The sequence below is a fragment of the Lissotriton helveticus genome, chromosome 7 (genome assembly GCF_964261635.1).
Source record: "Lissotriton helveticus chromosome 7, aLisHel1.1, whole genome shotgun sequence".
Taxonomy (NCBI): domain Eukaryota; kingdom Metazoa; phylum Chordata; class Amphibia; order Caudata; family Salamandridae; genus Lissotriton; species Lissotriton helveticus.
In genome coordinates this window covers 1828276666-1828300444 of record NC_136068.1, presented here as the reverse complement: position 1 = coordinate 1828300444, position 23779 = coordinate 1828276666, and the positions used below count along the sequence as shown (strand labels likewise).

At 43.3% G+C, this 23779-nt stretch overlaps 1 protein-coding gene and 1 long non-coding RNA gene across 2 annotated transcripts in view; one reads left to right on the top strand and one right to left on the bottom strand.

Annotated features, from left to right (window-relative positions):
* The window catches only part of LOC144767738 (C-type lectin domain family 12 member B-like), a 113582-nt gene that overhangs the window by 58830 nt on the left and 30973 nt on the right, over positions 1–23779 (top strand). The window contains exons 3-6 of the mRNA XM_078651124.1: positions 298–393; positions 10597–10752; positions 16284–16435; positions 22236–22348. Of these exons, the coding sequence (XP_078507250.1) occupies positions 298–393; positions 10597–10752; positions 16284–16435; positions 22236–22348 (517 nt within the window). The remainder of the gene's footprint in view (positions 1–297; positions 394–10596; positions 10753–16283; positions 16436–22235; positions 22349–23779) is intronic.
* On the bottom strand, positions 83–23614 carry LOC144767739 (uncharacterized). The gene is made up of 3 exons (XR_013598328.1): positions 23122–23614; positions 19407–19437; positions 83–443 (listed from the first exon to the last, which is right to left on the bottom strand). It is a non-coding gene; the product is annotated as an uncharacterized LOC144767739 (long non-coding RNA).

The following is a 23779-nucleotide window of genomic DNA, read 5'->3' as shown; positions in this document are numbered from 1 at the left end:
AGAACAATATTGCTCAAAAATCTAAAATACTGTTAAAAAGTGTATAATACAGTTATTTAAATGTTTGTAATCTTACCTTGGCATGTGTTTTTATTGCAAAATCCGGTTGTTTGAGAGCAGGCGCTGGCCAAGAGACAGTTTATTTATTGTTTAGAAAATATATATTTTGTATACTTGGAATTTTGTTGACTGTTGTTATAAGTGGACAAAGTCAAACATTACACCCAGTAATATTGAAGTGCACCTGCATGTAAATTACATATTCACTCGGTCTTTATAATGTGTTTGTATTTTCAGCTCCGGCCGCGCCTCCTGTTTGCAGTTTCCTTTCTAGGGCACTGGTGGTTGTGGTGGTGTTGCTGCTTGCTGTGGTGATAGTTCTGACAGTTTTCAGTAAGTGGATTTAGGTTCACCTATGACGTTCTCTAAACAAATTTCTTCACCTGATAGATGAAAATTGATCTGGTTCACAAGAGCACAGACAAATAACAATATGCATGTTTAGGCATAGACATATACAAACATTACAAACGTATGGATAATGTTTATTCTTATAACAGTCGTGGTAGTACTTATAATAATGTACAGTTAAAACACTGAAACCAATAATCCAATCTATCACCCAAAAAATACAAAGATTTGTATCCCATAACAAATAGAGCAGAAATGATCAGAGAAAAAATCACATGTTCATCAAAAAGAAGTCACTGTGACAGTCCCACCAAAAATATTCAAAAGATGTAAATAAAAATTTCTTCAATCCTTTCTTAATATATAACAAACAAGCACTGGCAGAGCGAATATGCCTGTCTCATTTCCGGCATGTGGTCTTTGCTATATCATTGCCAAGGCTGCCAAGTAGCTTGAAGACATGTGTGGCTCCTTCTGTCAGTCTTACACTGAAGGGAAGTGTTGCTTCATTATCCATGCACTACAACTGAGCCACCAGGGTCGAGCTGGGATCACAAACCAGACCTGGGAATTATGTCTGACCAGCCTCGGGAAGGGGTGGGGGGGCTGGCGTGCATGCTGCTGTGCTTTTGTTACAAGGGTCCGCTATTGCAGCAGTGCTGCAAAACTGACCCCCTGCAACGAAAACAGGCCCCCACCAGCACAAAACTGGCCTCCCACCCATCGTGCCCACCAGGAACACACCCGGCGCCTGCTATGACCAGTCCGGCCCTGTGAGCCACTGCCTTCCCTGACACATACACCGAATGAAACCAAGCATGCTTGTGACCAAGAGACGCTCCATATAACTTAGTCACGACTGTCAGTGGCCCCACCCAATGCACCCACTAATGTGCGCAGTGATAAGTGGCAGTGGTCCTACACAGTACATGTATCAATCGACCCAGTAACAAACAGCCTTAGTCCTATAGAGTGCATGAATGAATGGGCCTACTGACAAGGACCAGTGGTCCCATTCAGTGCATGCATCCAAAGAAGAGCAACAGTGATTCCACAATAAGCATGTATTGATTGGCCAATCACCAGATCCAGTGCCCCCACACAGTAAAATGCATTAATGGGTATAGTAACAGGCATCCGTGGCCCCAGACAGTAGCTACTTCAATGAGTCATCAATCACTGGTTCTAGTAACAGGTGCCAGTGACCCCACACAGTATTTCATCAAATGACATAGTAATGAGTATCAGTGGTACAGATTGCATGGATCAATGGGCCTTATTAGGAGGGACAGTGCTCCCCACAATGCATGATTTAACAGGGCTAGTAACTAGCATGCATAGGCCCATGCAGTGCATTCTTAAATTGGATAGTAATGAGCACCAGTGGCCCCATATTGCAGGAATCAATTGGCTCAGTATAAAGCATTAGACCCCAAACTGGCCATTCAGTAATGGCTCTAGTGTAAAGCAACCCTGGTCCACATAATACATGCATCACTAGACATAGTATCTTGAATCAGTGGCCACAAAGAGTAAATGCAACAACAACACATGTCAATTACCTCATACTGCATCAGTGGCCAAGTAACATGCATCAGTGGCCCCATACAGTTCATACATCTATGTGCCTGGTAAGGAGCATCAGTAACCCGACACAAAGCTCACATCAATGGTGTGGTAAGTAGCACACATGGCCACCCTCAGAACATAGTTCTAGTCACAAGTGTCAGCTGCCCACACATTGCATGCACCACAGAGCCAATTAAAAGGCATATGTGGTTCTGTACGTTGCAAACAATCACTGAAATGAACCCCAGTGCCTCACAAGATGCGCTTATCAATCGGCAAAGTAAAGAGACGCAGAGTGCATCTATTATTGGGCCGAGTAGGGAACATCAGTGGTCCTAAGGAGTGCATGTAACAATAGGTCTAATAACGAGCTTCAATTCCGCTACACATTAATACATCAATGGGACTAGTGATACTCCAACCATGTTCTCACTCCAGGCATGTATCAGTGTGTCCAGTGGTATTCAATAGTGGTCTCAGACCCTGCATGCATCAGTGGGTCTAGTAGCATGTGTCAGTGGCCTGCATGCATCGATAGGCCAAATAATTAGCTTTAGTCGCCTCACAAATTGCAAACATCAATAAATATGGTGAAGATCATCAGTGGCATCACAGGTTGCATGCAACAATAAGCCGAGTAACAAGCATTAATAAGTTTCATGGGACAATATTTTTATGCAGTCTGCATTGCACCGTACCCAGTGTGAACTCAGAGAAAGGTCAGGAAAGAAGCAGAAGAATAAAAGCAGAGGAGAACATATAGCTAAATGTACTAATCGATTGTTTTGGTCGCAAACACTCCAAGCTGAAACATTGGAGCATTTACCACTGCAAAATAGGATTTTACTATCAACTTTTATTAACTCCTAAAATGGGCTTGTCATCAGTGATGTCAATAACCATATCATGAATTATGTAATATGTGACATCATCAACAGTGCATTGCGGGGCTGTGAGTTATAGTTAGCTCAACTAACTATAACGGCTGAATTTCTCTGGTTTTGTATGAGTGAAATGTCCAACTAACTATAAAGTCCCTGAAACCTGTGTTTTTTTCAGTAAATTTCTAAGGTTTTTTAAATGATAATTGCTAACTATATTGTCCCTGAAACCTATGGTTTTTTTCAGTGAAATTCTATGGTTTTTAAATGCTAATTTCTAACTATAATATCCCTGAAACCTATGGTTTTTTCAGTGGATTTCAAAGGTTTTTGTAATGCTAATTTCTAACTATAACGTCCCTAACACCTATAGTTTTTAGAGTGAATTTCAAAGGTTTTTTTAAAGTCTTATTTCTAGCTATGCCTACAGAGGTAGGACATGTGCAGAAAGAGGAAGAAAGGCATGAAAGAAGTTGGAGAAATGAAGAAAGAGACAACAGATGTCCAGAAAGACGAAGAAAAGTGCAGAAAGAATCAAGAGACATGCAGAAAGAACCAACAGAGGTGCAGAAAGAGGCCTTGTTGCAAAGTCATCCTGTGCCCTCAACTTTTTGCTGACTGGTACAGGTGGTAACTGACTCTGACTAACCAGGCCCGGAGCCAATGCTATGCTGAAAAACACTTAGAATACAGTGAAAACACCTACATACACTAGGGTACAGTATGATTGGGGTACCCCTGGATTGGCATGCCTCCCCTGTAAGACCCTAGTACATAATAGGCAGGGGGGTTAAAACTATGTCTAACTAAGAGGTACAGAAAGAGGCAAGAGAAGTGCAGAAAGAAGCAGTGGAGTTACAGAACGAGGCACGAGTGGTACAGAAATAGGGAAGAGGGGTGTAGAAAGAGGCAAGAGAGTTGCACAAAGAGGGAAGAGGGATGCAGAAAGAGGCAGGAGAGGTGCAGAAAGAAGCAACAGAGGTGTCGAAAGACGCAAGAGATGTGCAGAAAGGAGCAAGTGAAGTGCAGAAAGAGGCAACAGAGGTGCAGAAAGATGCAAGAGAGGTGTAGAAAGAAGCAAGAGAATTGCTGAAAAGCAACAGAAGTTTAGAAAGAACCAAGAGACATGCAAAAAGCCAAGTGAGATGCAGAAAGAAGCAAGAAGCAAGAGCAGTGCAGGAAGAACCAACAGAGGTGCAAAAAGAGGTAGCAGGGGTGTAGAAAGAGCAAGCGAGGTGCAAAAAGAGGCAAGGGAGGTATAGAAAGAGGCAAGAGAGGCGCAGGAGAGGCATGTGAGATGCAGACAGGCAAGAAAGGTACAGAAAGAGGGAAGATGAGTGCAGAAAGAGAACATGGGAGCAGAAAAAAGCAAGACAGGTGCAAAAAGAAGCATTGAAAGTGCAGAATGAAGCAAAAGGGTTGCAGAAAGAGGCAAGAGGAGTGCAGGAAGAAGCAACAAAGGTGCAGGAGGAGGCAAGAGAATTGCAGAAAGAGACAAAGAGGTACAGAAAGAGGGAACAGAGGTGCAAACAGAGGGAAGAGCGGTGCAGAAACAGGTAAAAGGGGTGCTAGAATTTGCAAGAGTGGTGCAGAAATTTGCAAGAGAGTAGCAGAAAGAAATAAGAGCAGTGCAAGAGAACCAACATAGGTTCAAAAAGAGTCAAGTGTGGTGCAGATAGAGGCAAGAGGACTGTAGAAAAGGCAAGAGAGTTGCAGAAACAGGCAAAAGAGGTGCAGAAAGAGGGAACAGGTGGGCAGACTGAGGCAAGAGTGGTGCAGAAAGAGGATACAGAGTTACAGAAAAAGGCAAGAGGGATGCGTAAATTTGGAAAAGAGGTGCAGGAAGAAGCCAGAGCAGTGCAGAAAGAACCAACAGAGGGGCAGAAAGAAGCAAGTGAAATGCAGAACGAAGCAAAAGAGGTGCAGGACAAACCGACAGAGGTGGAAAAAGAGGGGTGCAGAAAGGGGTAGGAGAGGTGCACAAAGAGGCAAGAGGGGTATAGAAAGAGGCAGGAGGGGTACAGAAAGAGGAAGAGAACTGCAGAAAGAAGCAACAGAGGTGCTGAAAGAGGCACAAAGGGTGCAGAAAGAGATAAGACAGGTGAAAAAAGAAGGAACAGAGGTACAGAAAGAGACAAGAGAGGTATAGAAAGAGGTAAGAGAGTTGCATAGAGGGGGAAGAGGGATGTAGAAACAGGCAAATGGGGTGCAGAAAGAAGCAAGTGAGGTGTAGAAAGAGGCAAGAGAGATGCAAAAAAAAGTAAGAGAGTTCCAGAAAGAGGCAAGTGAAGTGCAGAAAGAGGAAAGAGAACTGCAGAAAGAGGCAATAGAGGTACAGAAAGAGACAAGTGAGGTGCAGAAAGAAGCAAGATAAGTGCAGAAAGAAGCAACAGAAGTGCAGAAAGAGAGAAGAGGGGTGCAGAGAGAGGCAAGATCGGTGCAAAAAGAATCAAGAAAAGGTGCAGAAAGAAACAGAAGAAGTGCAGAAAGAAGGATCAGAGGTGCAAAAAGAGGCAAAAGGAGTGCAGAAAGACATAAGAGGGGTACAGAAAAAGGCACGAGAGGTGCAGGAAGAGGGAAGAGGTGTGCAAAAAGAGGCAAGAGGGATACCGAAAGAAGTAAATGAGGTGCAGAAAGAGGCAACGGACGTGCAGAAAAAGGGAATAGAGGTGCAGAAAGTAGAAAAGATTTGCAGAAGGAGGCAAGAGAAGTGCACAAAAAGAAAGAAATGAGTAGAAAGAAGCAACAGAAATGCAGAAAGAGGCAAGAGAGGCACAGAAGGAAGCAAGAGTGGCTTGCACAACATTAGTACCATTTTAACACCCACATTTAGCAATAAGTAACAGGTGACTACTCTAGATTTGCAAACAGCCTTCCACCACCCTGTAACAGTTGTCGCTGCATCCTTGGTAACGTTTGAGCCGTTTGAGCTAGAAACAAGGCTTTTTTTGTTCAAATCTGCAGATTAGGGAGCAGATGATGAATTATGTGGCTGAAGCAGAAAATGTATAATTGTGCGAAAATCAGTGCAGCCAAACAGTCGCATAATCCAGTGGCCCTGTTCATACCTCTGACTAGGTCCACAAGTGCTCCTCAGTGATTCCTTCTTTTTTTGTCACACTGAGTTCATAGTTTAGCTTCTATGGACACGTGGACGACTAAACCTGACATTGCCACTCCCCAACACAGACTACCATACCACATAATTACTCTCCATAACACATAATCCCACTCCACATAATTCTTATACACTAAATACCATACTTTTTACCACATAATTCCACTACACACAACGTACATCCACTCCACTCCAAAAAACATTAGTAAAAAACTTTTACATTTAAAACGCTATTACATTGAAACACTTCTTTAACAATAGGTCGCGTTTGCAGAGTGGTGGAAAAAGGGTGCTGGGCCTCCAACCAGCGCTCAGGAATTCTGCTGCGTAGGACTTACAGGAGGTACCAGAAGGGCTTCTTGGCCCCCAAAGTCCCTCAGGAGCAAATTGGACTTCATATCCATCCTGTAGTCTGCCAGGTGGCATGTTTGCAGAGTGGTGGAGAAAGGCAGGCATGGCCTTCGAAGACGTCTTAGCAATCCCACTGTGTGGGACTTACTGGAAGTAAAAAGAGGGGTATTTGGCCCCAAGGACATCCTCAGGGGCCAACTACCCCTCCTACTACCTCTAGTATGTACCACACAGCAGGATTGCTAAGTTCTCATAGCACTCTGCAAACACACTCCCTAGCGTGCTCTTGGATGGGGATTGAAGTCCCCTTCACTGCTGGGGGCCATTAGGGTCCAACTAGCCCACCAGGTACCTCCAGTAAGCGGAAACACCTGGATTGCTGAGAGTGGTCCGAGGCCACACCCTCTTTTAAAACAACTCTTCAAACGTGACTTGTGGAGCACTGCTGCTCGGGGTATGAGGTCCACTTGTGTCCTGAGGTCCTCAGGACACAAGAGGACCTCATCGCCCCACCAGCAGTACGCCAAGATGTGTGTTTGCAAAGTGGTGTAAAAAGGGGTGTGGCCTCGGACCACCTCTGTGCAATCCAGCTGTGTTTTGCTCACTGGAGGTACCTGGTGGGCTAGTTGCCCCCCAGGGACCCGCAGCATTCAAGGGGACTTAATTCCCTAATTTAGAATGAGCCCGGGGGCACATTTGCAGAGTGGTGAGCAAAGGGGATGTGACCTATTATGCTAATTTAGCAATCTTGCTGTGTAGTACTTACTGGAGGTAATAGTAGGGGTAGTTGGCCCCCAAGGATGTCCTTGGGGGCCAACTACCCCTCTTGTTACCTCTAGTAAGTCCCACACACTAGGATTGCTAAGACGTCTTCGGAGGAGGCCATATCCCCCTTTCTCCACCACTCTGCAAATGCAGTGGTGAGATGCCAGCTTTTTTTACTATATTTTTAGAAGGGGGGCTAGTATTTTTAGGGCTCTAGGGACCCCATCCCCCAGGGCCTGAACTTAAAAAAAAAAACAATAACTGGAAGGGGCCGCATTGCCCCCTTCCTGAGGCCGATTTCGGCCCCGGGGACGCACCCCCCGGGGCATGCCTCCTTTTCTATGTATATTTATAGGGAAGGGGGACACATGCCCCCCCTTCCCTGGGCCACTTTTGACCCCGGGCCATTATTTAAATTATATTTATTTGAGGAGGAAAGTCGCGCGGCTCCGCTTCCCAGGCTGATTTCGGCTCCAGGGACCTCATCCCCCAGAGCCCGTCAATTTTTTAAATAAAGGGAGGGGGCCACATGGTGGACCCCTATTCCACCTCACGCAACAGATCCCGTCCCTTCCTCCCATCGCAGCCCCCCCTACATGGTCCAGGAACCTATCACAAATCAACACAATCGAACTAGAAGAAAGAATAGCCTCCTCCCTGCCAATCTCCACGGAAGGCCTCTCAGCTACTTAACTCATCTCACACTACAACACTACCACGTCCGCCATCCTAGACCAATTGGCACCCCTAAAACAGAAAAAACCTAGGAACATCCATCGAGAACCTGGTTTAACAAGGACATCAACGAAGAAAGGAGACATCTCAGAGCCACAGAACGCCATTGGAGAAAGAACCCCTCCTCTATCCATCGCGAGGAACTCAGAGCAGTGAAAGTAAGGTACAAGAAACACATCAACAGCGAAAAAACAAACTTCTTCTACATTGCGCTAGACAAGGCAAAAAACAGACCAAGAGAACTCTTTGACATCATCAAAAAACAAACATCCGAACCATCTACTATCCATGCCCAACCCTCCAAAACCCTATGTGATAACTTCGTCACCTTCTTCAATGAAAAAATAGCCAAGATCGAACTATCTCCAGACATCAACCCTCTTCCGATCGGCAATAACGACCTAACAGCAATAGAAACCACCTCTAGAGATCCCTCCTCTATCGCCTGGTCCTCCTTCGACCACATCCATGAAGCCGAGATCCTCAATCTAATCTCATCCTCCAAACCCTCATCCCACAACCTTGATCCCATCCCCTCCCAAATGGCCAAAGACCTGAAACTCACCCTTGCTCCACTCTGGTGTGAAATCATCAACAGCTCCTTAAAAACTGGCATCATTCCTGACTGCCTCAAAGTCGGCCAGGTCACTCCTCTCCTGAAGAAACCAGGCCTAGACTCTAATGGCCTAAACAACTTCAGACCAGTCTCCAGTCTGCCCTTCCTAGCCAAAATCTTAGAAAACTGTGTATTACGTCAACCTAACAATCAGATCGACAACATCAATCTTCTAGACCACAACCAATCAGGCTTCAGAAAAGGCTATAGCACCGAAACCGCAATCCTGAACATATTGGATGACATCCGCAACTCCCTTGATTCAGATCAGTGCTGCTTACTCATCCTTCTAGACCTATCAGCGGCCTTTGACACGGTAGACCACAAGCTGCTCATCAAGGCCCTTAAAGAACGATTAGGTGCGGATGATGTGGTCCTGCAATGGTTCGACTCCTTCTTTCAGAACTGCTTCCAAAGAGTCAAAATAAAATCCTTCACATCCAACCCTCTCCCCGTGACCAGAGGGGTCCCCCAAGGATCTGTTCTTTCCCCTCAACTGTTCAACATATATATGGTACCCCTCACCACCATACTGAAGAAAGCCACATCCCTTTCCATCTCTATGCAGACGACACACAGATCTACATAGAAACCGCCTCTTTTAACGACATTCTAAGGCTCAACAACACTCTCAAAGAAATCCAAGACTGGCTAGGGAGGAACCACCTTAAACTCAATCAAGGAAAAACCGAGATCCTCCTCATCTCTAGCAAGGAGGATAACCCTCAAATCACTGAATGGGTGAAAGCTAATGATTCTCTCAAAGGAAATCTCACCCTGACTAACTCGGTAAAATCACTTGGAATCACCCTTGATCACAAACTATCAATGACGAACCACATAAACAACTTTGCGAGCGCCTTCCTCAATCTGAAGCTCCTCAACAAAATCAAACCACACATTCCCCAGAGTGATCTCAAACAAGCCACCCAAGCACTGGTGCTGTCCAGACTAGACTATGGGATCGCAACCCTATCCGGCACAGCCCTATCCCACCTAGCGCCACTTAAAACTACTCTCAATGCAGCAGCCAGAATGGTCTCAGGTGCAAAGAAATTCAACTACATATCTACTGCACTCAGAGATTTAAAATGGCTCCCAGTGGAAATGCGCGCCAGCTTCAGAACGGCCTGCCTTACACACAAAGCCTTGCACACAGGGAAACCGGAATACTTAGCCTCTAAACTCAAGAAAGCGGGTCAATCCAGAAATCTCAGAAGTTCAAACTCCCTCCTACTCATCCCCTTGAAAACCCGGAAACAAAAAACCGCAACCCGCTCTTTTGTTGGCAACGCCCCAAAAATTTGGAACTGCATCTCTGTGGACATCAGAACTACCCCTTCCTTTCCAGAATTCAAAAGCCGTCTAAAAATCCTCTACCGCAACAGCTCACCCTGTAACCCTGATGACCACAAAGACGCTACCTCAGAGTCGCCCTTCTGGCGCCAGACAATTCTGTTAATCTTTGAACATGTATGAATCTGTTTGTATTGTCCTACACTTGTCTTTTCCACATCGACTGTATAGCGCTCCGATACCCTCTGGTCTGGCCAGCACTATAGAAAACTTCTAAAATAAAAAAATAAATAAAAAGGATGTACTCCCAAAAGAGATTGCCTCTTGGCCCTTACGGCACAGGTGAAGGCCTCTTTCCCTGCTGCCATAGTTTTTTCATAGTTGGTGTAACCATCAAGCATTTATGCTAATTGCTTAAATTTCTTGTGCATTGCCACCCAATATCTTTGTCCTGTGGCACAGTGCTAATGTTCAGACACATCTACTTCATGTGTAATGTTTCCAATAAACACACCTTTTGGAGAAGTCCACACACTAAAGCAATTTGTCAGATTATTGAAATCTTTTAATTTCTATACCCCACAGCAGTCATATTAAACCACAAATGGTTCCAGGTGCCTGTATTTTGATGATGAATGTATCAGTTTTAGTAGTTCAACACCAGAAGGACAAATTTGCTTAATATTCTTCTTGATGTAATTTATAGTGTTGTTTACTCTGCAATTCTGAGCTGAAACTATGGTGCTGAATTTACATTAGCAAATAAAGTCATTTATAATAAACATTTTGACTCCATGCATGTGCTTGTTCATTCACATTATGCAGCCTTGACCCTTATCTGTTTACTATGTCAGCCCTTAGGTATGCCACTCAAATTCATTTTAAGACAAAGAAGACTAATGCCTCTGATGCTGACAGCACCTGCCAGATATGTCCAACCTCCAGCTCCAAATTTCAGGAGACAGACATTTTGAAGGATTTGAAAACCTATCTCTGTGGAGATATGAATGGTAAGAAAATCGGCAGTGATTTTTGACTGGGAGGTACTGGTTCAGGGGCAACTTTTTTGCGCAAGCGCTTTTCTGAAGATTAAGAAAGACTGCACATCATCACCTTCAATCCATCTAAACTAAAAGAATAGGTAGTTTAAGAAGGCAGAAAAGGCAGGAGCACAATGCTTATAACTAGATAAGGAAAGTGCTCCATATGTATTGTATGCATTACCTTCAGATATAAAAGTAGATTCAGAGAGAGTGAAGGTTACAAGGAAAATATGTGTGGGCCCTGATGTGCTTGGGTTAGCCTTCTTGTACATTTAAGACAATACAGTATAAAGGGTAAACATGGGCGTAGAGGTTATACCTGCTTGGAAGGGAAAAGATGAGTAAGAAAAATAGGTTTTATAGGGTGTTGTGGTAATCTTATCCTAGAGACACTCATCAAGCACATAACTACATAAAGGTGTCTCAGTGCTAATCTACCAGGAAAATATCAGTTTCCCGATATTGAGATAGTGGTGCTGTGAAAATGATTGGGGGTAAACCCTGAGGACTATTTCATTTTATCAATGGCTTCCAGAAGCTTTAGGTGGAATTTAAAAATTCACAGTAAAAATTTGGGATTCTCAGTTTGACCTCTACAAAAAAGATGGAATTGATTAACTCCTAATTGACACATGTATCTTTCCACTAAGGCCATAGTAAATGGTGCAGGACTATACATCAACGGTATCGAAAGTTAAATGTCACCTTGGGACTGCAATAGATGTTGGGCCATCCACTGGGCCAGCAATGGGATGCATAGCCTAATTACTGTGCTTTCGAATCTGCAGGCAAACCTGTCCAAAAACTTTTTGGGACAGAAAAGAACCCTGCTTTTATATATTATAATAAATAAGTTACCCACACTAGGCCTTGTATCCCACAAGTCAGGGTGTTTAGTAAAGGTTGTACAACCAAAAGTGTTATATTGGCTTGGACCTTCAGTGAATACCCCTCAACACGCACTTTCACCGTTGAAGGGCAGTAGCTATTGCATGGGAAAAACTAAAGTTAATAATAAAATAACTCTGCTACCTCTTGTTTAGAATAAGCAACTAGATTAATTCAAACACTATTTTTATTTTTTGTTAAAAATCCAATTCAGTGGTGGAGTTTGATTTTTGATAAAGATACAGGAAGAGTAACTTTTAGATAATGTTAGACTTTGTCTGCCTGAAACTGCTCCTCGACCAGAAGTGGTGGCTTAGGCCTTTTGGTAGGAAGACTTGGGTGAGAGGTATGTGGCTCATCCCAGCTCAGGAAAGACAGTTGGGGAGGGTTCAAGAACTTCAGTAACTTGAAAGGTGCCCGGCTGAGGCATGCCATTCATGGATAAATATAAATGGAGACCAAGGAAAGATGTGTATTTACTCTCTAGGCCAACTGTAGTTAGCTTGGCACCCCTTGGCACCCGCCAAGTGAGAGAATGCGCCGTCCTTGAACCAGTTTGGTGTGGATATCAGCTGCATGACAGGGCAGTAGGGTTCTGCCAATGTTGGATTTTACTCACAAAATGGCACTGTGAGATAGTTAATAGTAAGGCAAACAGGATGTGCTTCAAAAGTGAGACGTGTTCAGTTTGGTCACATTTTTCACATTGGTTAGGGAGTGCCAAGGGTCACCCCTACCCATTAACTAGTGAATCCTACAAAACTGACAGCTCAACCGCAAGTCATCAGAATACTTTGTAGACCTATGGAATACAACAATATCACTGCACCTGTTGTCTACCACCTGTGTAAAGACCAGCCGGGCTGGACATGTTCCCACTTATGTTATGTTGAGTTATGCATATTGGTAGAGTGAACTATCACCTGAAGGGTATCCTGGGGTTGACCAGGTGTGAGTCTAGCCAAACCTCGCACATAGGGGGACTACTCAAAAAGTATGGTCTTCAGCTTCTTGTGGAACTTAAGAAGTGAGGAGGAGGCTCTTATGTCTAGCAACAGGTCATATTACTCTTTACAGGCGATGTAGGAGAAGTCTTGACAACCAGAAATGTTTTTCCATATGTGTAGAATGTGTGCAAGTAGTAGTCCGGAAGAGCGGAGGTGTCTGGAAGGTTTATGAAAGCAGATGCAATTGTTAAGTTATGCTAGTGCCTTAAAAGTGTGGGGTAGGAGTTTGAATGATGCTTGTGTATAGGGATCCAGTGGTGCTTCCTAAGTTGTAGTGTGCTGTGAGTGTGGCATGGAAGGTTGTGAGTGATTCTGGCTGCTGAGTTATGAATGTCTGTAACCTTCTGGTCAGTTTGGAGTTGTCCCCTGCATAGAGGATGTTCCTGTAGTCTAGCTTGTTTGTGACGAGGGAGCGCATTAAGGTTTTCTGGGTGCTGATCGAAAGCCATTTGAAAATCTTCTTCAGCATCTTCTGGGTATGGAAACATGATGCGGTGACAGCATTGATTTGGGTGGTCATATCACATTTGCTGTCAATTCTCAGCCTGAATGGGGGGGAGAGGTTATCGGTCCCAGTGCGGTTGGCCACCAGGTGGAGTCCCATGGTAAAGTGTTCTTCCCAAAGATCACAATTTTGGTCCTGTCGGTGTTCAGCTTCAGGCAGCTGGTCTTCATCCAGCGGGTGATTTCAGTCATGCAGGCATTGAACTTATCCGGGGTACTTGGCATATTGTCCATGAGGGAGAGAATGAGTTGCTTGTCTACAGCGTAGCAGAGGATGTTGATGTTGTTATAGTGGATTATTATTGCTAGAAGGTTCATGTAATGTGTTGAAGAGGGTCGGGCACGAGGAGTATCCTTGAAGAACTCAGCAGATGAGGTCATAGACGTCCAAAGTATATAGTGACAGGATGACTGAGTCAGTCCTTCCAGTCAGGAAGGAGCAGATCCATTGTAGGGCATGTCCTTGGATTCCGATGTCATGTGAGCACTGGATAAGGAAGGGGGTGGGAGATCATGTTTATTGCTTCAGAGAGGCCCATCAGGATGAGGGTCAACATGGCCTCAGTGTCCAGAGTCATGCAGATGCTATGCATTGGGGTGATGAGGAGAGTCTCAAAGCTGTGGTTGGGTTTGAACTCAGACTGAGTGCTGTCAAGGAGTTAGTGGTCATTGAGGTACTCGGTGAGGCATCTGTTGAAGATTTTCTTTAAGACCATGGTCGGGAATGGCACGATGGAGATCGGTCTCTAGTTATTGAGACTTGAAGGGTTCGCAGAGGGTTTCTTCAGCAATAGGATGTTTCCAAGCATCTGGGAGTGTTGTGGAGAAGATGGAGGCATTCGGGAATGGCACTGATGGGTTTCAGTCCTCTGGAGTAGGCATGGTGGGGACAGGGGTGGGATGGGGCCTCCTGAGTAGATAGAATTTATGGTGGCAGCAGTTTCTGCTGCAGTGATGATGGGGTATGTGGTTAGCACTAGTTCTTTGATTAAGATTGTGAGATGTTTCATGAGGTCTTTCTGGTCCATTTGCAGGTTAAATGTGTTGTAAATGGTGGTAATTTTGTTACTAAACAATTGAGAGAGATTGTTGCAGAGATCCCAGTTGGAGGTGGCTGGTGAGGTGAAATCCATCACAATGGCAAATATTTATTTTCTTTTGTTCCTGCTGATACCAATGCAGTGTGCCACAATGGCAAGTTTGCTGGCCTGGATCATTTTGTGGTAGCATCTCAGGACAGATTTGAATGCTTATACATGCGACTGAGAAGTAGACTCCAAAGGTCTGTTGACTGTACTCCTGTGACAGAAAATGCTGTAAAAGGCCCTTTCTTGAAGTGATCAGTCAACCTGTAACAATTACACCTGAACTAAACCCAGCAGGTTGCCTCTGTTGGAGTGAGTCCTGGCCTCTAAGTGCAGTTCCTGGGCCTGGGTGCCTTATTAGTGATCAAGAGGAACTTCTCCATAAAGTTTAAAAAGCTGAGACATCGAAGATGTTTGGACTTACAAGATTTCCAAAATTCCAAAAGGACTCTACAGCAAAAGTGTTCATTTCAGTATGACTTCATCGCTTTCAGCCTTGAACTGCTGGAGGATTTTGAGCTGTCAATATTGGGCAAAGGGGCTAATTTAGTCTGTGGAGGATGGATTAATGTTCATCAGGGCACCCGTCACCCTTATGGACATCCTGTTTCCCATATTTATAGATGTTTCTTTGACCATGCGGACATCTGTTAACATTGGCAGGGCTGATGTCCTAGCGGTTCCTGTCAATATTGACTAAGTGAGAACACAATGGCCATCATCAATCCTTTACACAGTTTCTTGTTATTCAAATACAAACTCCTAAAGAGTGAATTTGTTTTGGAAAATGAAAAACCCAATGACCAACATACCATGGGAATATTCTTCAATTATGTGGGGGGTTATTATTATTTTTTTACTCTCCCTCACTGACAGATTTTACCTGGCATGACGAACAGCAAAAAAAAAAAACATCTGATGGCCCACGCTGATGGCCCATACTTAGTCAGGGTGTTGGAGAAGTACGTTGACTAATGGAATAGGCTGGGTAGTTGACACAGATAAGTTCCACCCGGCTCTAAATCGGATGGGCAGACCTTGAGTTTGACAGAGAGGGAACTCCCCCACTGTCGAATGAAGGTAGAAATCTTGACCTGGTGAAGACGCAAAAAGTATCTGATGAGAGGGCTTTGGTGGGAGGAAAATTTAAATGTTTCCCCTCAGTGTTTTTTTCCACCAAAGCAATGGTGTCAGCGAACCCTATTGCAACAGCTATCCAACTTGAGGAGGACTTAGCCAGGTACAGTCTTCCACATTGCTCTGCTGGGGGAATTGTATTCTATAAAAAGACTAGGGCCAGGTTTAGATCTTGGTGGATGGATTACTCTGTCACAACAGTGAAGGATATCCAGTCCTCCAAAATAAAAATCCCATTATAACCAATGGAATTTATATATCAACAGACAGGATATTGTCTCCATTTTAACAGAGTAACCCGTCCACCAAGATCTAAATCAGGCCTTAAGTCAGGAGGCAAAACTTTGATCAGGACACTCTGCTTGAGGTATCCGACTTTCGCATTCATCTCTGTCAGCCTATAACCAATCCTAGGTCTTGCTCAATCGTAAGCAGTGACTTCTGATAGGTGCTGTACTTATTTTTGTTACTTTTGGCCCAAAACTTTATTAGTTCATGTCTCTAGTTCCCTTTAGTGGATTTTAGCCATTTTGGTATCATTTTTTTAATTAGATTTTCCTTTATTTTTAGAAAATGCTTGAGTTGATAGTTATTGTGTTTTGTTTGGACTGTTCAATTTATTTTTACTGCTAAACAATTTAAACACATTTCCATAAGTTAAGTCTGTCTGGGTTGCTCTATATCTATCAGGAGTTGAGCCCAGGTGTTTTTTATCGAATTTATATGTTAGACTCGAGAACATTTTGAACTTTTTCTTGAGAATGACCCACATCCTCTCCAACTTGTAGCCTATTGTCTAACAAATCGTTGATGCAAATTTATGGAGTAGTGAAGGAAGAAGTATAGATATATTAAAGCTATTGTTTTCTCCAATTAGAATCCATATGTTTGATTTGTCCTCACAAATGGCTGAGTTTCAGAAACAGATGCTACTTCTTCTCTGAGCAGTCAGAATCCTGGGACTTCAGTAAGAAATACTGCCTAACCCACAGATCCGATCTCATCATCATAGACGACCAAAATGAAATTGTTAAGTATTGGAATGAACACTGTTTATCTAAATGTGATATTACTAAAAATGATGATGGGCAATGAAAATACTGTAAATTGTGTTCCACATATAACTTCTTCTTACTCTTTTTACCTAAAAAATAAAATGCCAACAGGCACACAATGGGTTTCATGACAACAGCCCTAACATGCATATAGCTCAAATACAGAGGGGTTGATTCACACAGGTCCTTCCCGCTCGTGGTGGAAGCCCCGCAGTCATAAAGGGGTCTCCACACTCAAGGCAGAATGGCATTCTCTTTGCAGAGATTCCGTCTTGAATGGGGATACTCTCCCACTACTGCGCTGTCCCTGCCACGAGTGCGGAAACCCTTTGTGAATCAGACCTGGTTGTATTACTGACTAGCTCCAAACCCCCTTGGCCCTCATTACGAGTGATCTGGTCTTTGGAGTAATAGTTATCATACCTGATGAAAACCAACACCAATTACTACAGAGTTAATCAGAAGTGATTTTACGTGGTGTTTCCATGTTGCTCGCTTCATATTGGCTTTAAGTTCATGTGTTTTAAGGTCTTACATTTCCAATACACATGGAGCTGTTGAAGAGGGCAATGTGGCTGAGGATGAGGCATATTCTCTTGCAATAGATCCAGAGTTTACCCCAACTCCTTGGCCTCCCATCATCTCATGGTACACCTTTGCTTTCTACAAGAGACCATAACATTTCTTCTTTATGGCTGACCCTAGATGCTCATCTGGATAAATCTGAGTTGACCAAGAAGGATCCATACTGTTGTATACCCCGTGGAACTGCAGATTGCTCCAACAAAATGTAACTTAAGAGTGGAAGACATTGATACATACCTGTGGTAAAACCGTAGTTATAATGTTTAGGTAAAATGGACTGCATTTGGGAAGCTCTAAACTACACCTTGAAATTGAGCTTTTCGCTTTTGACCCTATAGATGCATATATACATAGGGGCAGGGAAATAAGCCCTGCTCTGTGATGCTCAATTCACCCAGTAAGACCCAAAAAGTACAATGTGCTAAACCTTTCATAGGCATAATTGAGACAGAGACTATTGGAAGAAATTAAGTCTGTACAAGTGTGAACCCACGCATGACCCCATGTTTGTTTACCCTGTTAGGCATGAGGGTATATAGGTAGGAAGTTTCAACTGGCATTTTGCATGCTGTTAAAGGTTTTGCATGCTTTTTGTCACATAGTTAGTAGGTGCATTTATGTGGCGCATGCATAGGCATCCTGCTGTGCAGGAGTTCAATTGATTGTGCCAGACATTAACCATGACCAGACTGCAATGGAGACTACTGTTAACTGTTACAACAGAGGGGGTCAAAAAATGACGAATTCTAAGTAACAGCGGTGGCTATTCTGCTGTGATAGCATATACTGAGCCAATCCACACTCCAGGAAACCTCTCCATAGAAACATCTACATGTTCAAGCATCAGCCTGTGTTGGTGGCATGACTGTAATGGAGCAATCCCAACCCACATAACCATAATCCCACCGGGATGATACAGAACAGTGGACATTGAGCCAAGTATCAAAAAGCAAATAGATCACTGGCAGAAGTTTAGCAAAAGAAGCAGTCTCTCAAAAAATATGAAGAGGCTATGAGTATTTTCTTTACATCAGGATTGAGCTCCATCATACTTCTGGTGTGTACAGACTGCTGATAAATTGCTCACCGTATCATCCCATTGATAAATTGGACAGAGTACAACTTGAGGTTTATGTGGCCTGCTGACACAGGTGAGACTATAAACACAGGATACATAATATGGCAAATATACCATAAGTATTAGTATTTGACAATAAGAAATTAACTGGGCACTTCTGGGCTGTACTTTGGATCCTGTCAAGGAACTTTGTTGAGCTTTAGTTTAGCCAAGAGTGTCCTTGAGTAGAATAAAAATGAACCAAGACAGTGTGAGTGCACAGGCCACGATGATCTCTACCCCATTAACAATCATCCCAGAGGTACCTGCATGCTGCCGGCCCTGGGCTCTAAGCTAGGAATTCCTGCTATTGTGAAAACATTTTCAAGAATGCAAATAAGGATAAAGGGTCCCTCCCCTTGTCCATAAGCTGCACATCAATAAAAACAGTTACATTTTTTGGAAAAAAACTAAAGCCAAAGGTGGCTAAAAAACAAACAAAACCTAATAAGCCATGGGATCCACTAGTTTTGGTGCCAATTTAAGCCAATTTAAAAATCACTGCCATTCACTCTTACCAATGTCAGAGATGTTCTCGTTAATGCAGTGTGATATTACACACTACACAATATGAGGAATCACTTCCATAATTATAACACATATTTGGAAGTCATATTTGGTAGGACATGAATGTGTATAAAAATGCAATACCCTAAAGTACTGTCAGACACTGCTAAATAAAGAGTATGCTATATTGTACCAAAGACCTCATGTCCACAGCAACAAAGTGATTAATTATATCGCCAATGCTAGATGCATTCTCAAAATACCAATATCTTTCCACACAAAGAAACAATTGTGCAAATGCAATTCCATTTAAGTGTAACTCTGGCATTTTTGTCAGAGAATCATAACAGCTCTTTCATGAATTTCAACATATTCACTCTCATTTACAGTTCATTTTCATCTTTCACAAGCAATGTCATTGGTGCAAGTTAGTTTAGAAGCGGAGGTGGGTCTGTGTTGCATAAAGTGCCTCGTTTTGGTGGTCACTTCCATTGCCACTGGTTTATGAACTCTGCACAATGAGGCTCTGCTGTGCAGTCCCCAGTTTATGTGCCATGACACCAAAGACATTATAACTTTGGCTAACTTCTAAGTGATATATTTAACTTCCCAGTAAGGTCATAATATAGTGCTGGAAATACACCAATGTCATAGAAAAATTAAATGTCACCTGTAGACCACAGCACAAGTTGTACTATCCACTAAGCTAAAAAAGAAAACATGGCATGAAGCCTACCTGTGCAGCCTGTCTCCTGGAGCTTTTCAACCTGCAGGGGAACATTTAAAAATAACTATTTTGACTGGAAAGAACCCCATTTTTAGTATAAAATAAGTCACCACCAAGTAGGCCTTGTAACTCACAAGGTAGAATGCCTATAATTTAAAGATGGCCAATTCAGGAGTGTAGTATTGAGATGTATCTAAGAGTCCCCCAATACCATTTTCACTGTGAAAGAGAAGTAAATGTCCTATCAGGAAAACTACAGTTTATAATACTATTATAACCCTGCTTTCCTTTGCTTGAGACAAGCTACCATAATAAGTCAAGCACAATATTTAATATTTATTTAAAATCCAATTCACTGGTGATGTTGGATTTTTGATGAATAGTTCGACAGGTCACTTGAACCTCAAGTAGGATAATTAGCATTAGCCTGCCAACAGTTGGTCCCAGTCAATGCTCCTCATTAATGAGGTGTGAAAACTGCTCCCGAGCTGAAACAATGGCTTAGGGCTTTAAGCAGGATCACCTGGGTGTGAGGTATGTGTCTCAGCTCAGGAACATCAGCTGGGGAGAGGTCAGGAATTTCATTAACTTGAAAGAGACCAGAGTGAAGCATGCCTGCTTTATGATAAGTGCAAAAGAAAACCTGTGTAAGAGAAGCCTGTTGTTTCCTCGTGACGCTGTAGCCAGCTTGGTGTAGCTAAGGAGAAGAGGACTGTTCATTTCTCCAGGCACACATCTAATTGACTCAGCAGCCGCCTACACTGGCAGAAAGGGGCTGCCGTCATGGGTTTGCCTTGGAATATGCACTGTGGCAAAGTGTGCAGTAAAGCAAGCAAGATGTGCTGAAAAAGTGGGGAGTGTTGGCCCCGGGAACTCTTCTCTTCTTGGTTAGTGAGTGTCCAGGACTCACCCTCACCTAATGCCTAGTAAAACACAAAAGTGCCACCATAATTAATCAGACAACACTGGATGAAAAGAAGACTTGAATTACTCTTTGAGACATGTATAGAGACCTGAAGAGTTTAACCTGCTCCCAAATATATGGAGGACTAAGAGGTGGACTCCAAGGGACGGTTAGCTGACGTCCTGACTGGCTACAGGGACACAACAGGCTTTCTGAAGAGCATAGCTGCCCAGAAGCAATTTGGCCTGGACTGAACCCTTATGGTTGCCTCTTCTGGGGTGTGCCCTTGCCACTAACAGCTACCCCTATGGTCCTGCGAGCCTATGAAGAGGCTAGAAGGCACTTCTCCAGAAAGTTTGAAAAGTTGGGACAATGTTTTCTACTTCCAAGACGTCCAGCGTGTCTGTGGGATATCATTGGCAATGGTGTCCAATTTTGAGCTGGCTTACTTGAATACAGCATCAGATTTTTAAGGTCCATAAAAAAACGATATTGGAATCCAGTAATCTCGGCTGGGTGAAAGCTCAGAAAGTATTTGCCCTATGCAAGGTCTTTGGCAGCAGCAAAACTTCAATTGCTTCTTCTCTGAGCTTTTCCTTCCAAAAACAAATGGCTGCAGCAGAACCCCATACAACAGTTATCTGGCTTTGAGAGGACTTCATTGGATACAGCCTGCAACCTTGTCCAGCTGATGGATTTCAATTTCCAATTCAGCGACTAAATCAGAAAGTGCCACAGGACATCGCTGTTGGCCTAAAATTGCACCTACGTCTCAGTTAACCATGAACAGTTACTTTTGATTGATATTTTGCTTTATTTTACAGGGCTTTTTGCCTTAACTTTTACCTTCCATCTTTAAACATTCATAACACTGATTTCCCTTATTGAATTTTTGTCATGAGGTTGTAATTTTAATCATAAAACTGTTCTCAATTTTGTTTTACGCTTCCTGTGGGATTTTCTGTCTTTTATTCGGACTTGGTAACTGTTTTTTAATGCTAAATACTTTACACATTTTAGCTTGTCTGCTCTGCACCATAGCTATCATGGGGTTGAGTCCAGGTTTAAATATTTGAAGCTGTTTTACCCTACTAGGTTTGGGATTGTATTTCTTGTGGTGGATTCACATCTACTCCAATGAATAATCCACTTTTTCACTATATGTACATATATGTGTGTTTATGTGTGAGAGAGGTAAAGGAGGCCCTTTTACCTTTTGAAAAAGCTTCTGCATTCATGCACCCGATGGATGAGATCCCGTTCCATCCGTCCGCCCTCTGACTTATCCAGATTTTACTACGAGTGAAGAAAATTGGCCATTGCGCCTTACTGGTCCAGGCTTGACTTATCCGGCCTACGCTAGGACTGTCCTCCCACAATCATCCCCCACATCTCTATCTGTCTTGAGGAAGACCCGCTGTGACCACCAATTGGGGCACTACAGGGTCGAAACATCGACGCTTTATCAAGGTCCAGCTCCACCGGGTTTCTGTACTAGGAAAGATAGAAACTCCTGGATTGTAATCAACCTCTGGCCTTTTTTAAAAACACCTGTATATAGAAATATGTTTACACTGTATATATTGCTCACCACTTGATCACCATGCACAACTGTCACCCATAGGCACCCTTAAGTTTTGTACATGATTGCCCTTGACAGTCTACCATTGTAACAACTATAATACTTATCATTGAATGAAGTCATTCTGATAAGCACTTTAATCAAACCTCATCAATCGCAGGTCTTAATCATTAACAGCACTTTCATTGAAGAATTGTGTGCTTGAGAGCTTATCTTTATGATTACATTAACTGTAACCTTAACTAATGCTTGTTCTACCCGACAGAACCACTTTTTCTTAAACGATTGGAAAAGCACACCAGGTAGTGTTTGCAAACCTCATAACTTAATGTAACAGATGTTTCTCTCTTAGGATTTCATAGAGGGCAAAGACATTAGTAAATCATACTTTTGGATCGGCCTGCAATACAACAAGAGCAATTCTGAATGGTCATGGCTCAATGGCTCCACACTTCAAAATGGCAGGTATGTCACAAATCCCAGTGGGTCATTCATATTGTGACACGGTGACACACTCTAATCTTGCATAGAAATACAAATGAATGCAGACTAGCGGAGGAATATCCTGCACTAGGTAAACTATGGTGAAAGGTGCCAGATGAATGTAATTGCCTGAATAAACAGAAGCAGGATAGACTACACTCTGTGGTGCAGCCCCTCTATTTTGCACAAAGGTTTATAATTGTCACAGTTGTCTTCTCCTCGGGATCAGGGTGATGCTGAAAGGGTCCACCTCCTGACTTCCCCACACTCTGACTATTACAACAACACAGAGTGTAGAGGTAATCAAGCGAGGGAAAAGGGTACGGGAAGGGGCAGCAACGGAAGGGATAGCTGAAACGACAAACGAAAACAAAGGTTAAAGCATCCATACCTAACTACTCTCATACATTCTCGCTAATGAACCTCTATCTACCACAGCAAGCAGGAGGTAAACCCTTCCTCTCTAGTTAGCAGATGCTTCTCTACTTTGTGGAGGTTACCCTTTTTTCTCGCTGCCCCAGAAACAAAAAAAGATCTCTCTCCAGTAAACCAGTATCCGAAAATGTCACTAGAAGGAATGAGGTACTGCAGGATACTGAAGAACAAGGCTTCTGTTAATCCAAGTCACTGCTAACACGCTATCCAAGAGAAGAACAAAAGAAAACAAACCACGTATTCCTATCTGGGCCCAATAAGCGGAACACTTAAAAAATAAGCAGAACAAAGTACAAGTTCAAACCTCCTCCGAGGCTTACCAGCGTGTTACTTCCAATACCAAGCTGTACTGAAACTTTGCAGTCTGGATCCCAGGTCCAACGTTTGTGATAGCACTGAGTCCCGATCTAATCCCTTCCCCGCTGCAGCTGCAAGCGGGAAGAGAGCGGGAGCAGAACAAACGAAGATCTCTGTCCGCTGTAGCCTGGATCAGATATCCTGTGTCTCCGCCGAGAACACAGACTGCCAAAAACCCTTCCCCGCCGCAGCCGCAAACGGGAAGGGAACCAGTATGGAAGTAAAAAGTAAATGAGCTCTTTTCGCCTTCACCGAGCTCCGAACAACGCTTCTCCGCCGAGAACGCGTGAGTCTTTTCCCGCTGCAGCCGCAAACGGGAATAACATGAACAAAGGTCTAATCCTTCTGGAGGTTTGCACGTAGAATCCCTTAACTCAGGAACGCTTTGCACCAGAAAAGCGGTCCTTCTCCCAACAATCCAAACAACAGTTCCTTCGTAAGGAACGCATCCAGGAAACTAACAAGGTTCGGATGAATAATCACATACAGCGCGCCCTGGTGTTGCGCTGGGGTATATCTCCAGAACTCCTCCCACTATCTTTGCATTCTGGTAGTTGTAGTCAGGTAGGCGCATTGGACAAATCATGACAATAATGGGAGAAGAATTAACCATAGCCTTTC